Source organism: Trachemys scripta, chromosome 22, assembly GCF_013100865.1.
Source record: "Trachemys scripta elegans isolate TJP31775 chromosome 22, CAS_Tse_1.0, whole genome shotgun sequence".
NCBI classification, from domain to species: domain Eukaryota; kingdom Metazoa; phylum Chordata; order Testudines; family Emydidae; genus Trachemys; species Trachemys scripta.
In genome coordinates, this window is record NC_048319.1 from 730,526 (window position 1) to 747,640 (window position 17,115).

Sequence of the window (17,115 nt, forward strand, 5' to 3'; positions counted from 1 at the left end):
GTTCCTATGCAAAAGGGAAGTAATCTAAGCAGAGTTTCAGACTTAGTTTGTCCTCAAGGCTTCTTCTCTTGTGTAGTCTTAGGGCTTGTCTACGCTTACCGGGTGATTGATGCATCAGCGGTTGATTTAGTGGGTCTAGTGAAGACCCGCTAAATAGATCGCAGATCGCTCTCCTGTCGACTCCTGTACTCCATGGGAACGAGAAGAATAAAAGGAGTTGACAGGAGAGCATTTCCCGTTGACACAGCGCAGCGTGGACCCTGCGATAAGTAGGTCTAAGCTACGTCTACTTGAGTTATGCTATTCACGTAACTCAAATTGCGTAGCTTAGATAGACTTTCCCCTATAGTGTAGACAAGGCCTTAATCTTAATGCTATATTTGGCCAGGCTTTGTCACCAAAATTATAGATATGGAAACAGTAATTCTTAAATGTGGTTGGCATGTCTTAAGTGCAAGAATGTTTGTTTAGAAAGGTGAATTAAATTTATACATTTTAAAATCAGAAGCTGTATGCATCTAAAACTCACTCTTGATGGATATTGCATCAATATATTCTATGCAGACATATCCACTCCAGCTAGATGCAATTGGACATGTTCAGAATGGTGTTCTGAATTTTTGGCTTCCTTGAATTTAACAGTGGTTTCTTTGTAGTTTTAACCATATAAATGCCCAGATTTGATCGCAAAGGGAAAACTGCAAGGCTAGAGTCTTGTCCAAGTCTTATCTTGCATCCGAAGAAACTTCTCCAGAAACTGCATTATCCTAAAAGTCTGTGCAGAGAATAAGATAATTGTAGACTTTTTTTGTTTACTTTAAATATTTCTGGTGATATGGATTTGACTTGGCCTTGTGTTAACTGGACATCACTATGAAATGAGTTGTTTAAAAGCAGCTTCTATGATTATAAAATACAATAGTGACCCTTCCCCTATTGTTGGTGCCATGCTTTCCATTGTGCAGTGCAAGGGAGCTGAGGGAAGTAAAGCTGCAGAATTCTATCTTCTGCCTAGAATACATACTGATTCTTTTCCCCAGCTCCTTCTGGACACCCACATCGCCCCCAGGCAGGAGAGCGACCTGTGAAAGAAACTAGCAAAGGGAAGAGGTACCGTTCTCTTAAAATCAAGAAGATTTTAGCAGTGTCTGAGAAGTGGCCAGCTTCTATTATCCGTGAGATCACAAATGCCAATGAGCTGAAATACCTTGATGAGTTCCTTCTAAACAAGGTGAGATGCAGTGAAATAGAATGGAATGCAGATCAGTGTTGTAGGACCAGTTATCCGATTATGGTTCTTCTCACTCCATTTTTACTTCTTGTCAGCTAATATAAATTGGGGTGGAAGCTTTTCATGATTTATATTTTACGTTGTATATTTTCTCACCTTTTAAGATGTTGTTATGCCTAGATTTCCAAGGAAGGTCTGCTTAGAACTGTTATATGAACGGACCTGGAACGTTTCTTTCAGCCCTGTTCTGTAGCTGCTGTATGTGGGGGTGTCCCTTTGACCAGGAGTTCCATGAACAGAGTGGCCATGGAACTGGGTCTTTAGCTATATCCTTCAAAGTACTATTGCTCATCATGACTTGCCACTGAATAAAGTGCTGTATCTTTTTGGTTTTCTCAAAATGTAAATCTGAAATTGCTGCTAGTAGGATTTCATGCAAAAGTGCAAGTGCTGAGTAGAAATGTCAGATTGCTTTGATGGGATGTTGTTGCCACTCCTAACAACCTGGAGGTGCCCAGCTCACCAGTGTGGAATTTGAAAGGTTATTCTCCCAGGTATCGTCTTCAGTGATGATTTAAGGGGAGGAGGGAAGTGATTTAATAACGACACAAACTAGATCCTGCTGGATTTTTTCTCAGTCCAGGTGTTCCTAATGCATATGGTGTTTCCCTCCCTTGGCAAGTCGCCTTCATTCTTGTATACAGGCAGTAAGGTGACATTAACAAGAATGTATGGATAAGAAGAGCACAGTCATTGGAGAAGGAGGCAGAGACAAGTATTATCTTTCCATGTGTGACAGAACCCCTTAGTATTCTCAAGATGCATCAGGAAATCCCATTTTGGATAATTAGAAGCTTCAGACATGTCTGATCCAAAAGGATTAGCTTAAATGTAGTACAGACTGGCTGTTCTCTCCTTAACTATGATAATGACAAATATCATTGCCTTTCAGATAAATGACTTGAACTCCCAGAAGTCTGCTACTGAATGTTTATTTTTTGAAGCCACAGAAAAGTTTAGAGGAAATATCAAAACAATGTACTCTGTTCCTGTAAGTAATATACTTTGTTAGCCCTAAAAGCCATGTGAATATCACACTGATTTTGCAAAGAGCTGAAGTGAAACATTTAACATGAATGCTCTAGCATTACTTGTTTGTATTATCCTTAGTCTTTCAGCATCCAAATAGGAATTTCTAACACTGATTAAATATTTCAGTACTTTTTTATTTTAATGAGAAAATTAGGATACAAATGCCAGATCCTGCAAACTTACTCATACAAATAGATGCATTTCTTTCTTTCCCTTTCTCATCATCTCTCTGGCCACTGGTTACAGTGCTGCAGCAAAGATGGCAGGACTTTGTCATCAGCTCATCCATGTTGCTGCATTCGTTACCCAGTGGGTGATCATTAAAAATTATCCAACGATGTTTCAACATTAAATTAATGGCTGAAAAAAAGAATGATGCACTTTATTGCACTGATGGTTCATATTTGAATAATGCCTTTACTTCCACTAGAACGGGCAAATCCATGTCGGCTATAAAGATCTGATGGAAAACTATCAGCTTCTAGTTATAAATCTTGCAAAAGAGAGGGAAGAGAAAGACGTCAAGCTGGTTTTAAATCTCTTCCAATCCCTTCTCGATGAGTTTTCCCGAGGATATGCAAAAAGAGAAGAGTCAGAGCAGCATAAGGTATAGTACTTCCTTCCCGCTAGTCGTGATGGTTGGAAAAGTTGTTTTAAAACTATTTAAAGAATTAGAACCACATTTTTCCAATGCTGTTGACATAGTCCATGTTACTTCAGAACATTTTCCCACCTTGGTGTTCTTTTTCGGAAACTTTTTTCCATTTATTAATCCTGAATCCAGCACCTGGTAATAGATTTTTACAGACTTTGGGCAATTTATTTGAAGGTACTTCTCATTATTATGCATTTTTCAAGATACTGAAAATACTAAGATCAAGTTGGGAAGGATTTTTGCAAAACCTCCAAAGTTCTTGGTAGGGTTCAGCAATTCCAATGTTTTATCACCAGACAGTGACCCCCTTCCAGCGGATTCAGAAGATGGTTTGAACTCTGAGAGGAGCCTTATCCAGCTGTGTTATGCTAACAGGAGGAGGCTGCAATGTAGAGCCTCAGATGAAGCTGGAGTGGGGCCAGTAACATTGTGAGGGAGAGGAAATCTTTGGCGTTCACAGATTAATATACCTTTGTGTATCTCACTGCAGCAAAGCAAAACCCAGAAGAAGAAACGAAAACAAGAGCGTGCAGTGAGTAGTATTATTTTTTTTTTTATTGTGGTAACGCACAAAGTCCCCCGCCATGCATGAGGTCGCACAGTACTAGGTGCCACAGGATCCTCCTACTGCAAAAAGCTGCTTATACTAATGTGGCTTCTTGGTTTGCAAACCAAACTAACGTCATCTCTTCTTCATGGAGCTTTATAGCTGTTATCTTCCACAATGCAGCAAGGTGTGCAGAACCGTTCCTGGAGGTGGGCCGGGTACCTCCAGAGTCACTTAAAACATTTTTATATATATATATATATATATAAAAAGGTTTTGCTGAAGATAATCACCAGCGCTACCAACCCAATGTAATAGATGTAACTCACCCTGGACAAGTGCAGTAATGCCATTGAAACTCCAATCACCGTTGTTGGGGGCTGAATGTCAAGTAATCTCTCAGGGCAAAGATCAAGGCATTGTGGATGACTCCATGAAAATATTTGTACTGTATTGTGCACGCGAGCCATCAGAAAAGGGAATAAGATAGCAGCTCTATTAAAGGATAGAGAAAAATATCACACCAAAAAATAATGGCAATTCCTTGCCTTATAGATTTGGTCCCCTCCTCTCAGAAATTACGTAGAAGAAATATGAAAGGTCCAAGGAAGAGCACCAAGAATGATTAAGCATTTGAAAGGATTCTTGAAAGAGCAGGGCTTTTTCTTTTGGAAAGCAAAGGTGTCCTAGGAGATTAGCTCTCCCAGCATCACGAGTTGTTTTATATTCCTCTAGCCTGTCAGGGTTCTGTTTATTCCTGTCCCATCAAGCAAGCAAGGTGCACTTAGTGAAACTGAAAGGCCACAATTGTAAAACAGCATGTAATTGCACCGTGGAACTTGCAGTGGTAGGATGTTATTGAGCCAAATCCAGGCAATTAGCTGGGTTTTCACCACTTGCATCAAATTTCTAGCATTGGCTTCTGGATTAGAAGAATCACTGGTCTGTTGTCTTGTGCAGCCTGGTGTGTTCCTAAATGCATACATCTCACCTCACCTGGGATGCTTTTTAGGACAGACTGTTTTTTTTAATGAGGAAATTGTTTAAAGGGGAGGGCTGACTGCTAAATGTTAGTAGCAGACTGCATCTGATGGGTGACTGGGTTAAAGTAACTGTGTCTAATAAATGCCTTAATTATGAAACAGACCAACACTAATTATCTTGGGTTGAGAGCAGTGGTTCTCAACCAGGGGTACACCGAGGTCTTTTAGGGTGTACATCAACTCTTCTAGATATTTGTCTAATTTTACAACAGGCTACATAAAAAGCACTAACGTAGTCAGAACAGACTAAAATTTCATACAAACAATGAGCTGGTTATACTGCTACATTACAGTGTATCCTATATAGATGTACAATATTTATATTCCAATTGATTTATTTTATAACTATATGGTAAAAATGAGAAAGTCAGCCATTGTTCCGTAAAAGTGTGCTGTGACACTTTTTTGTACTTTTATGTCTGATTTTGTAAACAAGTCGTTGAGCAAGGCGAAACTTGGGGTATGCATGACAAATCCGACTCCTGCAGGGGGCACAGTCGTCTGGAAAGGTTGAGAGCCACTGGCTTAGCCTTACACCAGAAGTCAGATTTCCCTCTATCCGTTTTAATTGTGGAAGAGAGGAGAAAAAATAAGGTGGCGATAGCTCAGATTGTTTCTAAAGAAAATAAACAAAGGGAGCCATTAACTTCTCCCCTTCCCCCACCCAGATCGAGGAGCACAATGGACATGTGTTCACGAGCTACCAAGTGAGCATTCGGCAGTCATGTGAGCAGTGCTCGTCCTACATCTGGCCTATGGAGAAGGCCTGTCTTTGCAGTAGTAAGTGGAAATGGCTCATTCTTGCCATTTGGTTTTTAAAAATTGAAGATCCTTACCACTTTGGTGGGCACAGTTGTGCCCAGGCATAGCCTTGTTGGTGGGGGTCTGGGCTGAGAGCGCTTTGCAAGTGGTGGGGCCTGGGCAGGAAAGACCTTGCAGGTGGAGGGCACCTGAACAAGTTGCCATGAGGGTGCATGTGCAAGCTGGCTGGCACAGGTGGTAGGTAGGGTTCTGGCAATTCTTGCCAGCCACTTCATGGAGCAGCAGCAACACCATCACTCAAAGAAACTACATGTCCCTTTTCTGTGGCTGAAGAGTTCAGGATGAGGTGAAATGAGGGAGGAAAACCTCCTGACCACTTGGGTTTCCTAATGACTTGAAGTGATATTGGCATATCCCAACTGGAGCAGTCCTACAGCTAAGAATATTTTTCCATCTCCCATGCAGAGGGTAATCTGTATTTTGGGGAAAACTCCAGTATGCAGTTTATTCAGATTATATAGAGACTAACAGCAAATGGGAAACAGAGGAAACTCTGCATTTGAATCTGCTTTGATCTGTTAGTAACAGTCCCTCTCCTCTGTAGCCTGCAAGTTGATTTGCCACAAGAAATGCATGTCCAAAACTCAGAGCTGCTGCACATCGCCCTGTGGAAAAAAGGTAAGAGAAGTCCTCCCCTCAGAGTACACATGTGTAATGTGTTAGACCAACTGTTAGGCAGTGATGGCCTGATTGTACCAACAACTGAAAATCTCACCCACTGCCACAGCCCAGACGCCATTCTCACCAGTGGGCGTCTTGTGACCAAAAGTTAGTAACAAGCATGGCATAAAACATTCAGCTTTTATTTAGGTGTAGCAGGAGGTCCTAACTTAAATGAGGTTGGTAGCCTGGAAACAGGAATCCATGTGACACTTTCATAGATTCATAGATTATAGGACTGGAAGGGACCTCGAGAGGTCATCGAGTCCAGTCCCCTGCCCGCATGGCAGGACCAAATACTGTCTAGACCATCCCTGATAGACATTTATCTAACCTACTCTTAAATATCTCCAGAGACGGAGATTCCACAACCTCCCTAGGCAATTTGTTCCAGTGTTTAACCACCCTGACAGTTAGGAACTTTTTCCTAATGTCCAACCTAGACCTCCCTTGCTGCAGTTTAACTTGCACTTGACCTGTATCAATTCCAGAACGACCAAGGTGTAGACTCCCGTCACTTCGGAGTGTGTGTGAGTTCCTTAATTAGCGATAAGAATTCAGTCCCAGTTGTCATGGAGAAACTACTAGAGTATGTGGAGATGCATGGCCTCTACACAGAAGGAATCTACAGGAAATCAGGGTCAGCAAATCGCATGAGGGAGCTGAAACAGTTGCTGCAGACAGGTATATCTAAATAATGCTGTCCACCTTTCCTGCTTCCCAGCACACAATTCAGCTGCCCTGCTATTCTGAGAGCATCTGTAAGACTATTTCTTATCAGAAAAACTGCTCTGCACTAACATGTGCAATATGGAGCCTGTATTACTGATTAGCTTGCTAATCTGTTCATGCTCATAAATGTATATCTTGCAGGCACATTTTGAGTAGTCACATGGGCTCCAGGGGAGTAGATAGGCTAGTGCTTGAATTCTTTGTAGGCTCCCTTCTTTGGGAACTGATTGTGTGCATCAAAGGAATCAAATGGGCTAAATCTAGTAACTCTCTTTTCAGATCCAAATTCAGTGAAACTAGAGAATTATCCCATTCACACCATCACTGGCATCCTGAAGCAATGGCTGCGAGAGTTACCTGACCCACTCATGACTTTTGCACAGTACAGTGACTTTCTCCGAGCAGTAGGTGGGTTTTGTCAACAATTTCTAGAGCAACAGGAATGTTTTCACTTGTTCTCTGTCTTGGAGAAGGATTTAGTGCCCCGGCACTAACTCTGTGTGTTATATGGCCTCTTCCTAGTCATCTCTACAGCAGTCACTCTAAAATTTGTCCTAGGAAACAGAAATTCCTGGGGGAAAATCCATTTTTTGGCTTTCTGATGTCAAGATTCCTGTCTCACTTTTCAGAATAGCAGCATCTATAATGACACTCCCCTTTCTTGGGGGGGGGCGGGGGGGGAACGTTAGTATATTAAGTGCAAAATATGTGAACAGACCTGGAGTCTGACATTCCTTGCATTTGTCACTCTGTCCTTGCCATGCTGTTACAAACATGTGAAAAGGGGGGGAAACTAATACCATCTGGTGTGTGCTGTTGTCACTCACTATAATCGAGTGAGTAAATGAAGTGACAGCCAAGGCTTCTGAAGTATTAAGCAACACAAGAGGTTCAGAGATGGTTTTAGCTTAAGATCCCCAAACACCTCCAAGAGCATTCACGTATTCTGGCATTAATTGACTGGTGCTTTAGAACTGCTGTGAGCTCCTGAGTGTCCTGAGATCTTGCTGTGCTCGTCTCTTCTTATGCAGAGTTACCAGAAAAGCAGGAGCAACTTGTTGCCATTTACAGTGTCCTTGAACAACTCCCACAAGCCAATCACAACACCCTGGAGCGACTCATCTTTCACCTGGTCAAGTAATGATCTTTCCTTTCCTTTGGGGTTTATCTGCGCTGGGTCCATTCTCTCGCTGGTGTCACTTTCCAATTACTGTTAAAAAAGCCACGTAAACCAGAGATAAGTATATTTATCATGTGGAATTTTGAATTTGTCTTGGAAGTTTTCTGACAGCCTGACCCTTTTTGGGATCTGAGTGGGGATTTTACTGCTTTGTGTGAAAGACTGACATGACCAGGGTGAGAATTTAGGGTTGGCAGTTTGTGTGCACGCATGTGCTCTCTCTTTCCTGCAAGCCAGTCTAATTGTATCAGGTGAGCCAAGCAACATTAGCTCTGAGAGCATTGTAAGTCCTAGTTGAGTGGTGGTGGGTTTGAGCAGCCTGGAATGCAGGGATTAGTGTGGTTGGATGGCAGATACTATGAGGATGTTAGCACAGTTGAATGGCAGAAGCAACATGAGCACTGTAAGTGTTCTAGTGATGAGCTGGGTACTGCTGGCAAGGGGGCATGAAGTGGAAGGATCTGCTTTCAGCTGAGGGGACCCAAGTAGGAACCTGAAAATAGAGTGATAACTGACTCACAAGAGAGGGGGGCACAGAGTGGCTGGCCAAGGCATATCCAGGCTACCTCCGTCTACGTGGATTCATGTTCTCTTTCATGCAACAAGATGTAAAATTCACTCGTTTAAAAAAAAGTTTCCCTAACCTCTTGCGTGCATTGAACCTTCTGGAGCTTCCCCCCTCAGCTGCCATGCTGAGACACTAGCAAAGTTTGATCAGATCATTTGTTTTCTATCCAGATTTACTAAGAAACTTTCATTTTGTTCCAAACATTGAATTTCAGAGTGGCCCTAATAGAAGACGTCAACCGTATGTCACCCAATGCTCTGGCCATTGTCTTTGCTCCATGTCTCCTGCGCTGCCCTGATAATTCTGACCCACTAACCAGTATGAAGGACGTCTCAAAGACAACCATGTAAGTCTCAGCACTTGGCTTGCTGCAGAAGTCTGTATGAGGTGAAATTGCCTTTCAGCTGGTGTGTGTCTCTGGTGCTGTTATGTGCACCTTGACTACCTCTTGCAGTTTGATTCATGTTAGAGCTATCCAATGTAACAAACTGTTCGAGCCCTGTGGGCAGGATAGGCTGGAGGACTGAGTGCAGAATTAGGAGCCAGTAAATCCTGAATTCTAATCCTAGCTCTGCCACTGATGTCTGTGGCTTTGGCACAACAGGCCCCAATCTTGATGAGGATATCAGGGTACTACTGTAACTTTATTAATAATTAAGAGTCTTAACAATTCTGAATTCAAACTAATGCTAGAAAATGTTATAAATCTGATTCCTTTATTTGTGTTGCAATTAGGGCTTGGATGGATGGAGGGGGATATGTACAGCATGGTGGTATTAATCTATATGTGTAAAATAAAATCATAATTTGGCCAAAAAGTAGCACCATTCCCGTATAAACAGCTGTCCTATAGCCGTATTGAGATAGGAGCCATTACTTACATGGTATGGCACAGAAATTAAACACTGTCACTTGCCTACTTGGGAGCCCTTCAGCCTTTACCTCTGAGCCTCCCTTCTTAGTTGAGAGTTGTGCCCATATCCTCTTTGTGCTAATCACTTTCATCGCTGGCCTTACTGCAGCTTCTCTAGCTCTCTCTGCTTATCCCCACCCTTCCTACGTTGCTGGCCTTGGACCTGCCTCAGTCATTTTAAATAAAGAGCCAGAGCAGAAATGAAAGAAGTGTTTGAAAAATAATAAAGCAGTGGCTTTTTCCAACTTCTGATTCAGTTTGCTCTTCCTGTGGGGCTGTAAAGGTGGACAAGGGCAGTTGCCGGAACATTCTATACCCACCAGTGTCTGTGCCGGAGCAGGGAGAGGACAGCAGGTAGAGGAAATAGAAATAGCTAGCGCCATGGGTGATGCTTGTTCACTTACCATTGTTGCATGGAGACACAGTGTGCAAGGTTCTGGGTATCCAAGTAAGAACATGTATCATCTGTAGCACTGCTTTTGGTTGTGCCCAGTCCTGCTTGTCTGTGTAGACTCTTCACCCTGCACTCATACAGCACCACCCTGTAAAGAAAGTGCCTCTGGAGACTTTGGTTTGAGAGGGGGCCATCCACATGTGTGTCTAACATCCCTGAGCTGGGTGTATTCACTGGCAGTGTTTTTGAAGATCTGTCCATGTGTTAGTGACACATCCCATCCCCCATGGTTGTCCCCAAAGCATGTGTAAGTATCCAGGGAGCAGGTTGCTGAATGAACTCTTGCTCTTTCACACAGGTGTGTGGAAATGCTAATAAAGGAGCAGATGAGAAAATACAAGATTAAAATGGATGAAATTAGCCAGTTGGAAGCAGCTGAGAGCATTGCTTTCCGCCGACTCTCATTGCTCCGGCAGAACACGGTAAGTGCTACAATGAGTAACAGCCCCCACATCCAACAGGGGCTCTATCGTGGACTCCTTGGGGTGGGGGAAATGCATGATAGCCTCACCATTCCCAGCCTGCTCAGCTTGTCAAAGACCAAATGCTGGTTACTGATCTTCGATTATAATGAAAAGGGGGTCGGCCCAGCCCAGTGTTGCAGTGGGAACTAGGCCTCTTTCCATGTGGAAGTCTGAGTTTGAATGAGCTCAGTGTGCTGGGGAGGGAGCCCCTCTTGATGATGTAAGTACAGAGAGCATCTGGGCACCAGCCCAGCAACTCCGTCAGTAGGATTGTGAAGTGGTTGTGCCTGTTCGGTGCCAAGTAACCTAAAGGGGATTCCTTCATTTCAGAGGATATGGTGATTCACTTGTTCAAAGTGTGCTCTCACGTTAGTCTCTGATACTTCCATGAAAAGCTCAGCGATGCTGAGTGTGCCAAAGTCCCCTTTCTGACAGCTTCCTGGACAGTTAGCTCTGCAATGGCATGGACGGTGATCAAAAGCATAATGTTTGGGGTGGGAGCAATCATAAATTATGTATCTATTTGTGCATAGTACAAAGAGCTGATATCTTTTCTCTAAGGCACGGTGGTTTAGTATAAAACATGAGTCACCCACTCAGAGATCTGGATTCTGTATCTAGTTCTGCAACAAACTCCGTGTGTGTCTTTGAGCAAGTCATGTCACCTCTCTGGGACTCAGTTACTGCTTCTTTCAAGCAGGGGCAATGGTATTTGCCTCCAAAAAGGCATAGGTGCTGGAACTACCGGTGCTGGGGCTTGAAGTAGTTTCCATGATATACAGAGTTTACAGTTTGGTTCAATGGCTCTTAGCACCCCCACTATACAAATTGTTCCAGTCCCCCTGCCAAAAGGAGTGGTGTGAGGCTTTCCTAAGATGTTGTGGAATGCAGAGAATTAAGGCCCTTGAATGGAAGAGGTGGGCCTACAACTTCGGGCTCCTAGCCCCAGTGTTCATTTTTCTCAGCTGAGGAGGCAGTTCAGAGAGATCAGAGGGACGAGCATCCCTTTACCAGATACTGGTTGACTGGGACTAGGGGACTCGAGAGATGAGTGTATAGCTTCAAGTGTGCATACAGTACAGGCTGCCAGCACTGGGATCATTGTCAGAGTAGTAACTCCTGCCCATGTAAGAAGAGCAATTTCCAAATGTGGCACAATCAACACGGCGTGTCACCAGGACACTTTCCTTTGTGAGGGCTATTTCCCTCCTTTTTTGGCACTAGAGTGGCTTTAAACAAATTTTTTTTTTGTATAATTACATAAGGACATAACGGCCAGACTGAGTCAGACCAAAGGTCCATCTAGCCCAGTATCCTGTGCTCGGACAGTGGCCAATGCCAGGTGTCCCAAAGGGAATGAACAGAACAGGGAATCATCAAGTGACCCATCCCGTCGCCCATTCCCAGCTTCTGGCAAACAGAGGCTAGGGACACCATTCCTACCCACCCTGGCCAATAGCCATTGATGGACCTATCCTCCATGAATTTATCTAATTCTTTTTTTAACCCTGTTATAGTCTTGGCCTTCACAACAATTAGTAAAAGTTAATTAATTTCCTGCTGTCTTAAATGGCTGAATAATTTTGGGGGGAAAGTCAAAAACAAAAAATCCACTTTAAGCAGGAACCAGGCCTGGAAAAATTTCAACCCAAACAGGGGGAGAGTTTTACAAAGCTATGAGTGACTGAAAATGGTGGTTATCATGGAAATGCTGAGGTAACCCTAACTATAGTTGCTCTCATGGAAGTGGTACCACAAACCTTCCTAATTTAAAATGCAAAAAGAAAAGCTCTTTGGAAACATATCTGGAGGCCAGAGGTAGAAGTGTAGGGAGTGAACTGGAGTTAGGGAATTTGCTGTGAAACTTGACAAAGAGTCTGGTGGCACCTTATAAACTAACAGACGTATTGGAGCATACGTATTCACCCACGAAAGCTTATGCTCCAATACATCTGTTAGTCTATAAGGTGCTACGGGACTCTTAGTCTGGTTCTGTAAAAAGCGACAAACACAGCTACCCCTCTGTTGCTGTGAAACTGTTGTACATGTGGAGCTAGGATTTGAGTCAGCCCAAGTGAGAAGCTGACACACATCACTGTGTGCGCTTCCAGTGCTTTACAAGAGATTCCGTCAGTGTCAGACATGTGACCACCCCTACCCCAAAGGACTTGCAGTCTAACTGCACAAACAAAGGTTTTCAGTACCAAACAGAACTTGCACTGAGTGAGACTTCTTCACAATTCTTTGGTCTCATCATGCCATTGATTTAAAAACAAAATTAAGGCAGAACTTCCCTCCAGACTTCACTGTGGAGTTTTGCTTTAAAATCAATGGGATGAAGAGATCCTTTTGTTCGGCAGTTAAATAATGTTAGACAAGTATGTGTTAACCTTGCATGTCTGGTTTTAATCCTGGATGTAAGAAGTATGACAGCCAAGCAATGAGATTCCACATATGGACCTCAGGATAGTGGCCTTCTATTTGCTGATTCAAAACCTGATACAGTTGCTCTGTATATAAGTGAAAAATACTAGAAATCTGATACAAGTGAAAAATCAGTTAGAGTTAAAAAAAAAAAAAAAAACGAAAACCACCTAGATCTGTCTGACCTATAATAAGAATTAGAAAACTACTGATATGACTCCAGTTGATATTGCCAACAAGTTGCTTTAGCAGGTTAAAATACGTTCAATGGAGTAAGAAGGTCTTTGATAATGAAAGGTTTCAAAGTAGCAGCCATGTTAGTCTATCCGCAAAAAGAACAGGAGTACTTGTGGCACCTTAGAGACAAACAAATTTATTTGAGCATAAGCTGTAGCCCACGAAAGCTTATGCTCAAATAAATTTGTTAGTCTCTAAGGTGCCACAAGTACTCCTGTTCTTTTGATAATGAAAGATCCAATATCTTTGTGCGTGGGTAGATCAAAATGTTTTTAAAACCTTAAATATTGCTTTTATGGAACCTCCAAACACATACAATGCAAAATATCAGTGATAGAACTATCGACATTACGATTAAGTCTGACATCAGAAGAGTTGCATTAAAACTTTGTATCAGAAAAAACAACTTTCTGAAGTTACCATGATTTAGTGAATTTGGTCTTCATCTTTCTCTAGCTCTGGCCTGTAAAACTTGGGTTTTCTTCTCCTTATGAGGGGGTGCTGGTATGTACAAGACCTGATGTGTTTATAGTGCATGGTTAATTCTCCTATGGCACCACAGCATGACAGGACATTTGCTGCTTTTTATAACTTATGTGGTATGAAATAAATTTCAAAACATTCCAGACTGCATGCATCACTGCAGCCCTTTCCCCAGAATGCATGCACTGCTATTATCCAATGCCTTCCTCACTTCACTATTTCTTATTAATGAAGTTCTAACCTGTGCTCATACTGAATGGAACAAGAATTTGTAGTTAACTCTCACAGCTAAACAAGTGTTGGCAAACGTACTCTCTACATTGAAAAACGTAAAAAAAGAAAAATGTTAAAATAAATCAGGTGATTTTAAATTTTCAAGGCAAATTAAAACCACTGTGTGATCTATTCAAACATATCTGTATATATGGAATGAATTACTAACACCACCACCCCCCACTACCTCTGTGGGAGCCCTTCACTTGCCCGATCTTCACCTGCCCGTCTTTTATAACTAACTTTCTGTCCAGAGGTAATGTGAGAGATCCTACTCCTGATCATGAAGCATGACACATCCAACTTTCTTACAGAGTAAAAGCCCCCAAGACAAGGGAAATGACAACAGCTTCCCTGAGCTGGGATCACTGCGGGAGGAAGATGAGGTGTCTGATGTTGATAACCGGGAAAAGGAGATTCTGATAGAACGCATACAGTCAATAAAAGAGGAAAAGTGAGTCCCGGCTTCACATTTCTAATTAAATCCATTATGCTTATGCCTCATGTCCTGGGAGGCAACACAGCATGCTGCTTTACTTCTGTGTTGCATTTCAAACATAATTTACAAAGTCAGAATGGAGAAGAGGAGAGGCAGTAAAAGGTAACAGGCAAAGGAAATATTTTCAGATGAAATTTGGTGAGGTATAGGTCCAGGACTGCTTTGCTTCTAAAGTCTGCTCTGCCTAGAATAGTTCATGTCAGCAGCACTGGTAAATATTGTAAGTCAGTGTCTTTCTGGAGTGCTACGATCTATATGTGTTTGATGCAGGGAAGACATAACTTACCGATTGCCTGAGCTTGACCAGCAAGGCTCTGATGAGGAAAATCTAGACTCTGAGACCTCAGTGAGCACGGAGAGCCTGCCAGAGGACCGAATAGGGCGGCTGGATACTGAAGGTCAGTATTAAGGTAGTGTGTGCTTTTTTTTACCTTCTACATTATTTCATATTTTACATATTTTGTGACATCTGGTCAGAACCAGTCATGTCAATTTACATTTTTTAAAATGCACTTTAATTCCAAGTCGCTTTTCCTTACTTTAAAGGAACCATGCTGTCTGAATTCCAGTGCCATGGTCAGTGCCCCAGTGTGCCTGCCAAAGACTCTTGTGGAGGACCCAGCATTTCTCTTCCACTGGCCTCTACATTCTCCTCAGTTACAAGGCGCAGACCATCATCAATGTTGGTCAAGATGAAAGTCCCCTGCCGAAATCCAGTGATGCCGACGGCAAATATAAAACTTCCGTATGGGATTTCCAAACTGACAGAATCCCAGGGAAGAACAACAGCTGAAGAATCTCAGCCAGTGGTGAGACGGAGGGACCGGCTAGCAAGGCGAACTGATAAAATTCACTCCGTATACATTGCACAAGGGTCTGTTGTGGCCCAAACTCAGGAACCTTTGGACGAATATGAACCAACAGCAAAAGTGAAGCGGAGGTTTTCAGACCCTTACTCACGCATTTCATGCATAAATGAATGAAATATTTAAAATGTTGGAATTTTTTAAAAATTTTGGACCACAACTTTTAGCTCTGACCCTCCTTTAAGGATTGTGAATTTGTGCACTTGCCTCAAGAAGTCATTGGAGTCACAGTCTGGAACTCTCAGCACTCTAAGGGTTAAGCAGGGTTGCTTAAAACAAACAATATCCTGCTATTTGTAAACAAATTAAAAGAAACTGGTGGGGAAGGGGGAAAGTAGAATCTAAATCTGCTTTGGTCAGAGTAAAATACGGAGACTTGAGTCTGCAGGAAGACTCTAGTGACCTTAGTTTCTCCTGCTGTGCCTTTTTGTATTTGCTTACGATGGGCTCTAATAGGTCCGAAGGTGAATTAGAGTTCCTAGGTTTTGCCTTACTCCATTCTTTTTGTATGTTTTATGAGAAGTTCCTTTGTGGTTTACAGAATTGTTAATGTAATAGCCTTAACTGAGACCAAAAATATATAAAAATGTTTATTAATACATTGCACTTTTTAAAAATACTTGTGTTAGGTTATCAGTGTCCTACTGCTATAGTGTCTGCCCTTTCCAGAGAGCCCTTTAGTAGGAGAGAAGACACTTGATTCTGAGCAAAAGTGGATCTGCTTCCCTGAGATTTGGATGCCATTTCCCACCACTTCCATAAAAGGATTTGGAGAGGGTTCTGCAGGGTAAATACCAATCACCAAAGGCCGTGTAACCATGGAATGTTTCTGAGAGTTGTGTTTTGTGTACAAGTATAACCGCATTGCTAAGCAAATGCAGTTGTTGCAGTGGGCAACTTTGTGCAAGGCTTTGTTCAGCATCTGTTGTGTATCACAATGCTGCAAAAGTCACGGAGGGTCAGGCATGAGGACATGCAAGCACAAACAGCTTCTAAAACCTGGGCCGTGTGAGTCAGTCTGAGTTTACTGTTCAGTCTCTCCTCTACCAATGTGAACTGTGAGTGTATATGAGGATCTCTGCTTACTGGCTCCAATCAGGAATCCCGTCCAATCTCCTTATTGCAGAGTGCCAAGCACTACATACATGTTTGTTAGAGCTGGTAGGAAGATGGAGCTTTTTTCCCATGGAAAATTTTGAATTTTTAGCAAAAAAAAAAAAAAAAAAAACACTAAAAAAAAAAAAAAAAACAAAATCACATTTGGATTTGGAAATGTTGTTATGGTGGCTCATGGGAATTGTAGTTTGGGTGCCTCAGTGCCACCATGCTCCTTAAAGGCTGGTCCAACTATATCTCTCATGATACACCAGGGTGTCTTAGTGGGAAGGGTCAGGCATTACAACAGTCACATAGCTGTAGGGCATCATGGGAGAAGAAGTCTAAGTGGAAAGCCTGCCCCAGAGAGAAGAATGGAAGCACAGGAGACTCAAACTACAACTCTCACGTATCCTTCCGTTTTCAGACTTTCAATAAAAAAAAATCAAAATTTTCCACAGAAGGCAGATACTTTTTACAAAAAAATTAACTGAGAACCCAATTTTCTGTGGAAAGAAGTCTTGATAGAGAACATTCAGCCAGTCCTGCTGCTTTATTATAATTAAATGTGCTGTTGTAACAGTGATGAAGGAACCAACGTTCCACCGTGCACTCGGAGCTGCTGTTGAGTCTGGTAGACCCTGGCAGGTGGAGTTTGCTGCTCTAAAGCTTAGAGGTGAGCTGGAAAACTCGAGCAAGGTATTTAACTTTACAAATAGGTGCTGAACGCCCCTATCAGTCAGGTAGGGCATCATGAACAAAAACTATGCTGCTTTTTCTTTCTTGGCATATGACATGAAATTAGTGGGCATAATTTAAAAAACAAACAAAACCTGTACCTCCCATCTGAGATCAGAACAGAATTAACCCCCATGGT

The 17,115-nt window shown here is 42.3% G+C and overlaps 1 protein-coding gene across 12 annotated transcripts in view; it reads left to right on the top strand.

Annotated features, from left to right (window-relative positions):
* Positions 1 to 15,760, top strand: part of MYO9B (myosin IXB) — a 61,769-nt gene extending 46,009 nt beyond the window's left edge. For 4 of the 12 annotated variants that reach the window (XM_034755514.1, XM_034755520.1, XM_034755517.1 and 1 more), the window contains 15 exons: positions 1,041 to 1,231; positions 2,184 to 2,282; positions 2,754 to 2,930; positions 3,469 to 3,510; positions 5,237 to 5,348; positions 5,935 to 6,008; positions 6,542 to 6,734; positions 7,062 to 7,190; positions 7,814 to 7,919; positions 8,745 to 8,876; positions 10,196 to 10,319; positions 13,479 to 13,526; positions 14,093 to 14,232; positions 14,548 to 14,675; positions 14,824 to 15,760. In XM_034755514.1, coding sequence (XP_034611405.1) covers positions 1,041 to 1,231; positions 2,184 to 2,282; positions 2,754 to 2,930; positions 3,469 to 3,510; positions 5,237 to 5,348; positions 5,935 to 6,008; positions 6,542 to 6,734; positions 7,062 to 7,190; positions 7,814 to 7,919; positions 8,745 to 8,876; positions 10,196 to 10,319; positions 13,479 to 13,526; positions 14,093 to 14,232; positions 14,548 to 14,675; positions 14,824 to 15,260 — 2,132 coding nt within the window. In that variant the 3' untranslated portion in view covers positions 15,261 to 15,760. Of the gene's footprint in view, positions 1 to 1,040; positions 1,232 to 2,183; positions 2,283 to 2,753; positions 2,931 to 3,468; positions 3,511 to 5,236; positions 5,349 to 5,934; positions 6,009 to 6,541; positions 6,735 to 7,061; positions 7,191 to 7,813; positions 7,920 to 8,744; positions 8,877 to 9,700; positions 9,798 to 10,195; positions 10,320 to 13,478; positions 13,527 to 14,092; positions 14,233 to 14,547; positions 14,688 to 14,823 lie in introns of those variants that run through there. The other 8 variants (XM_034755521.1, XM_034755522.1, XR_004643758.1 and 5 more) reach the window with 7 other exon arrangements.
* Positions 15,761 to 17,115: the final 1,355 nt, after the last annotated feature.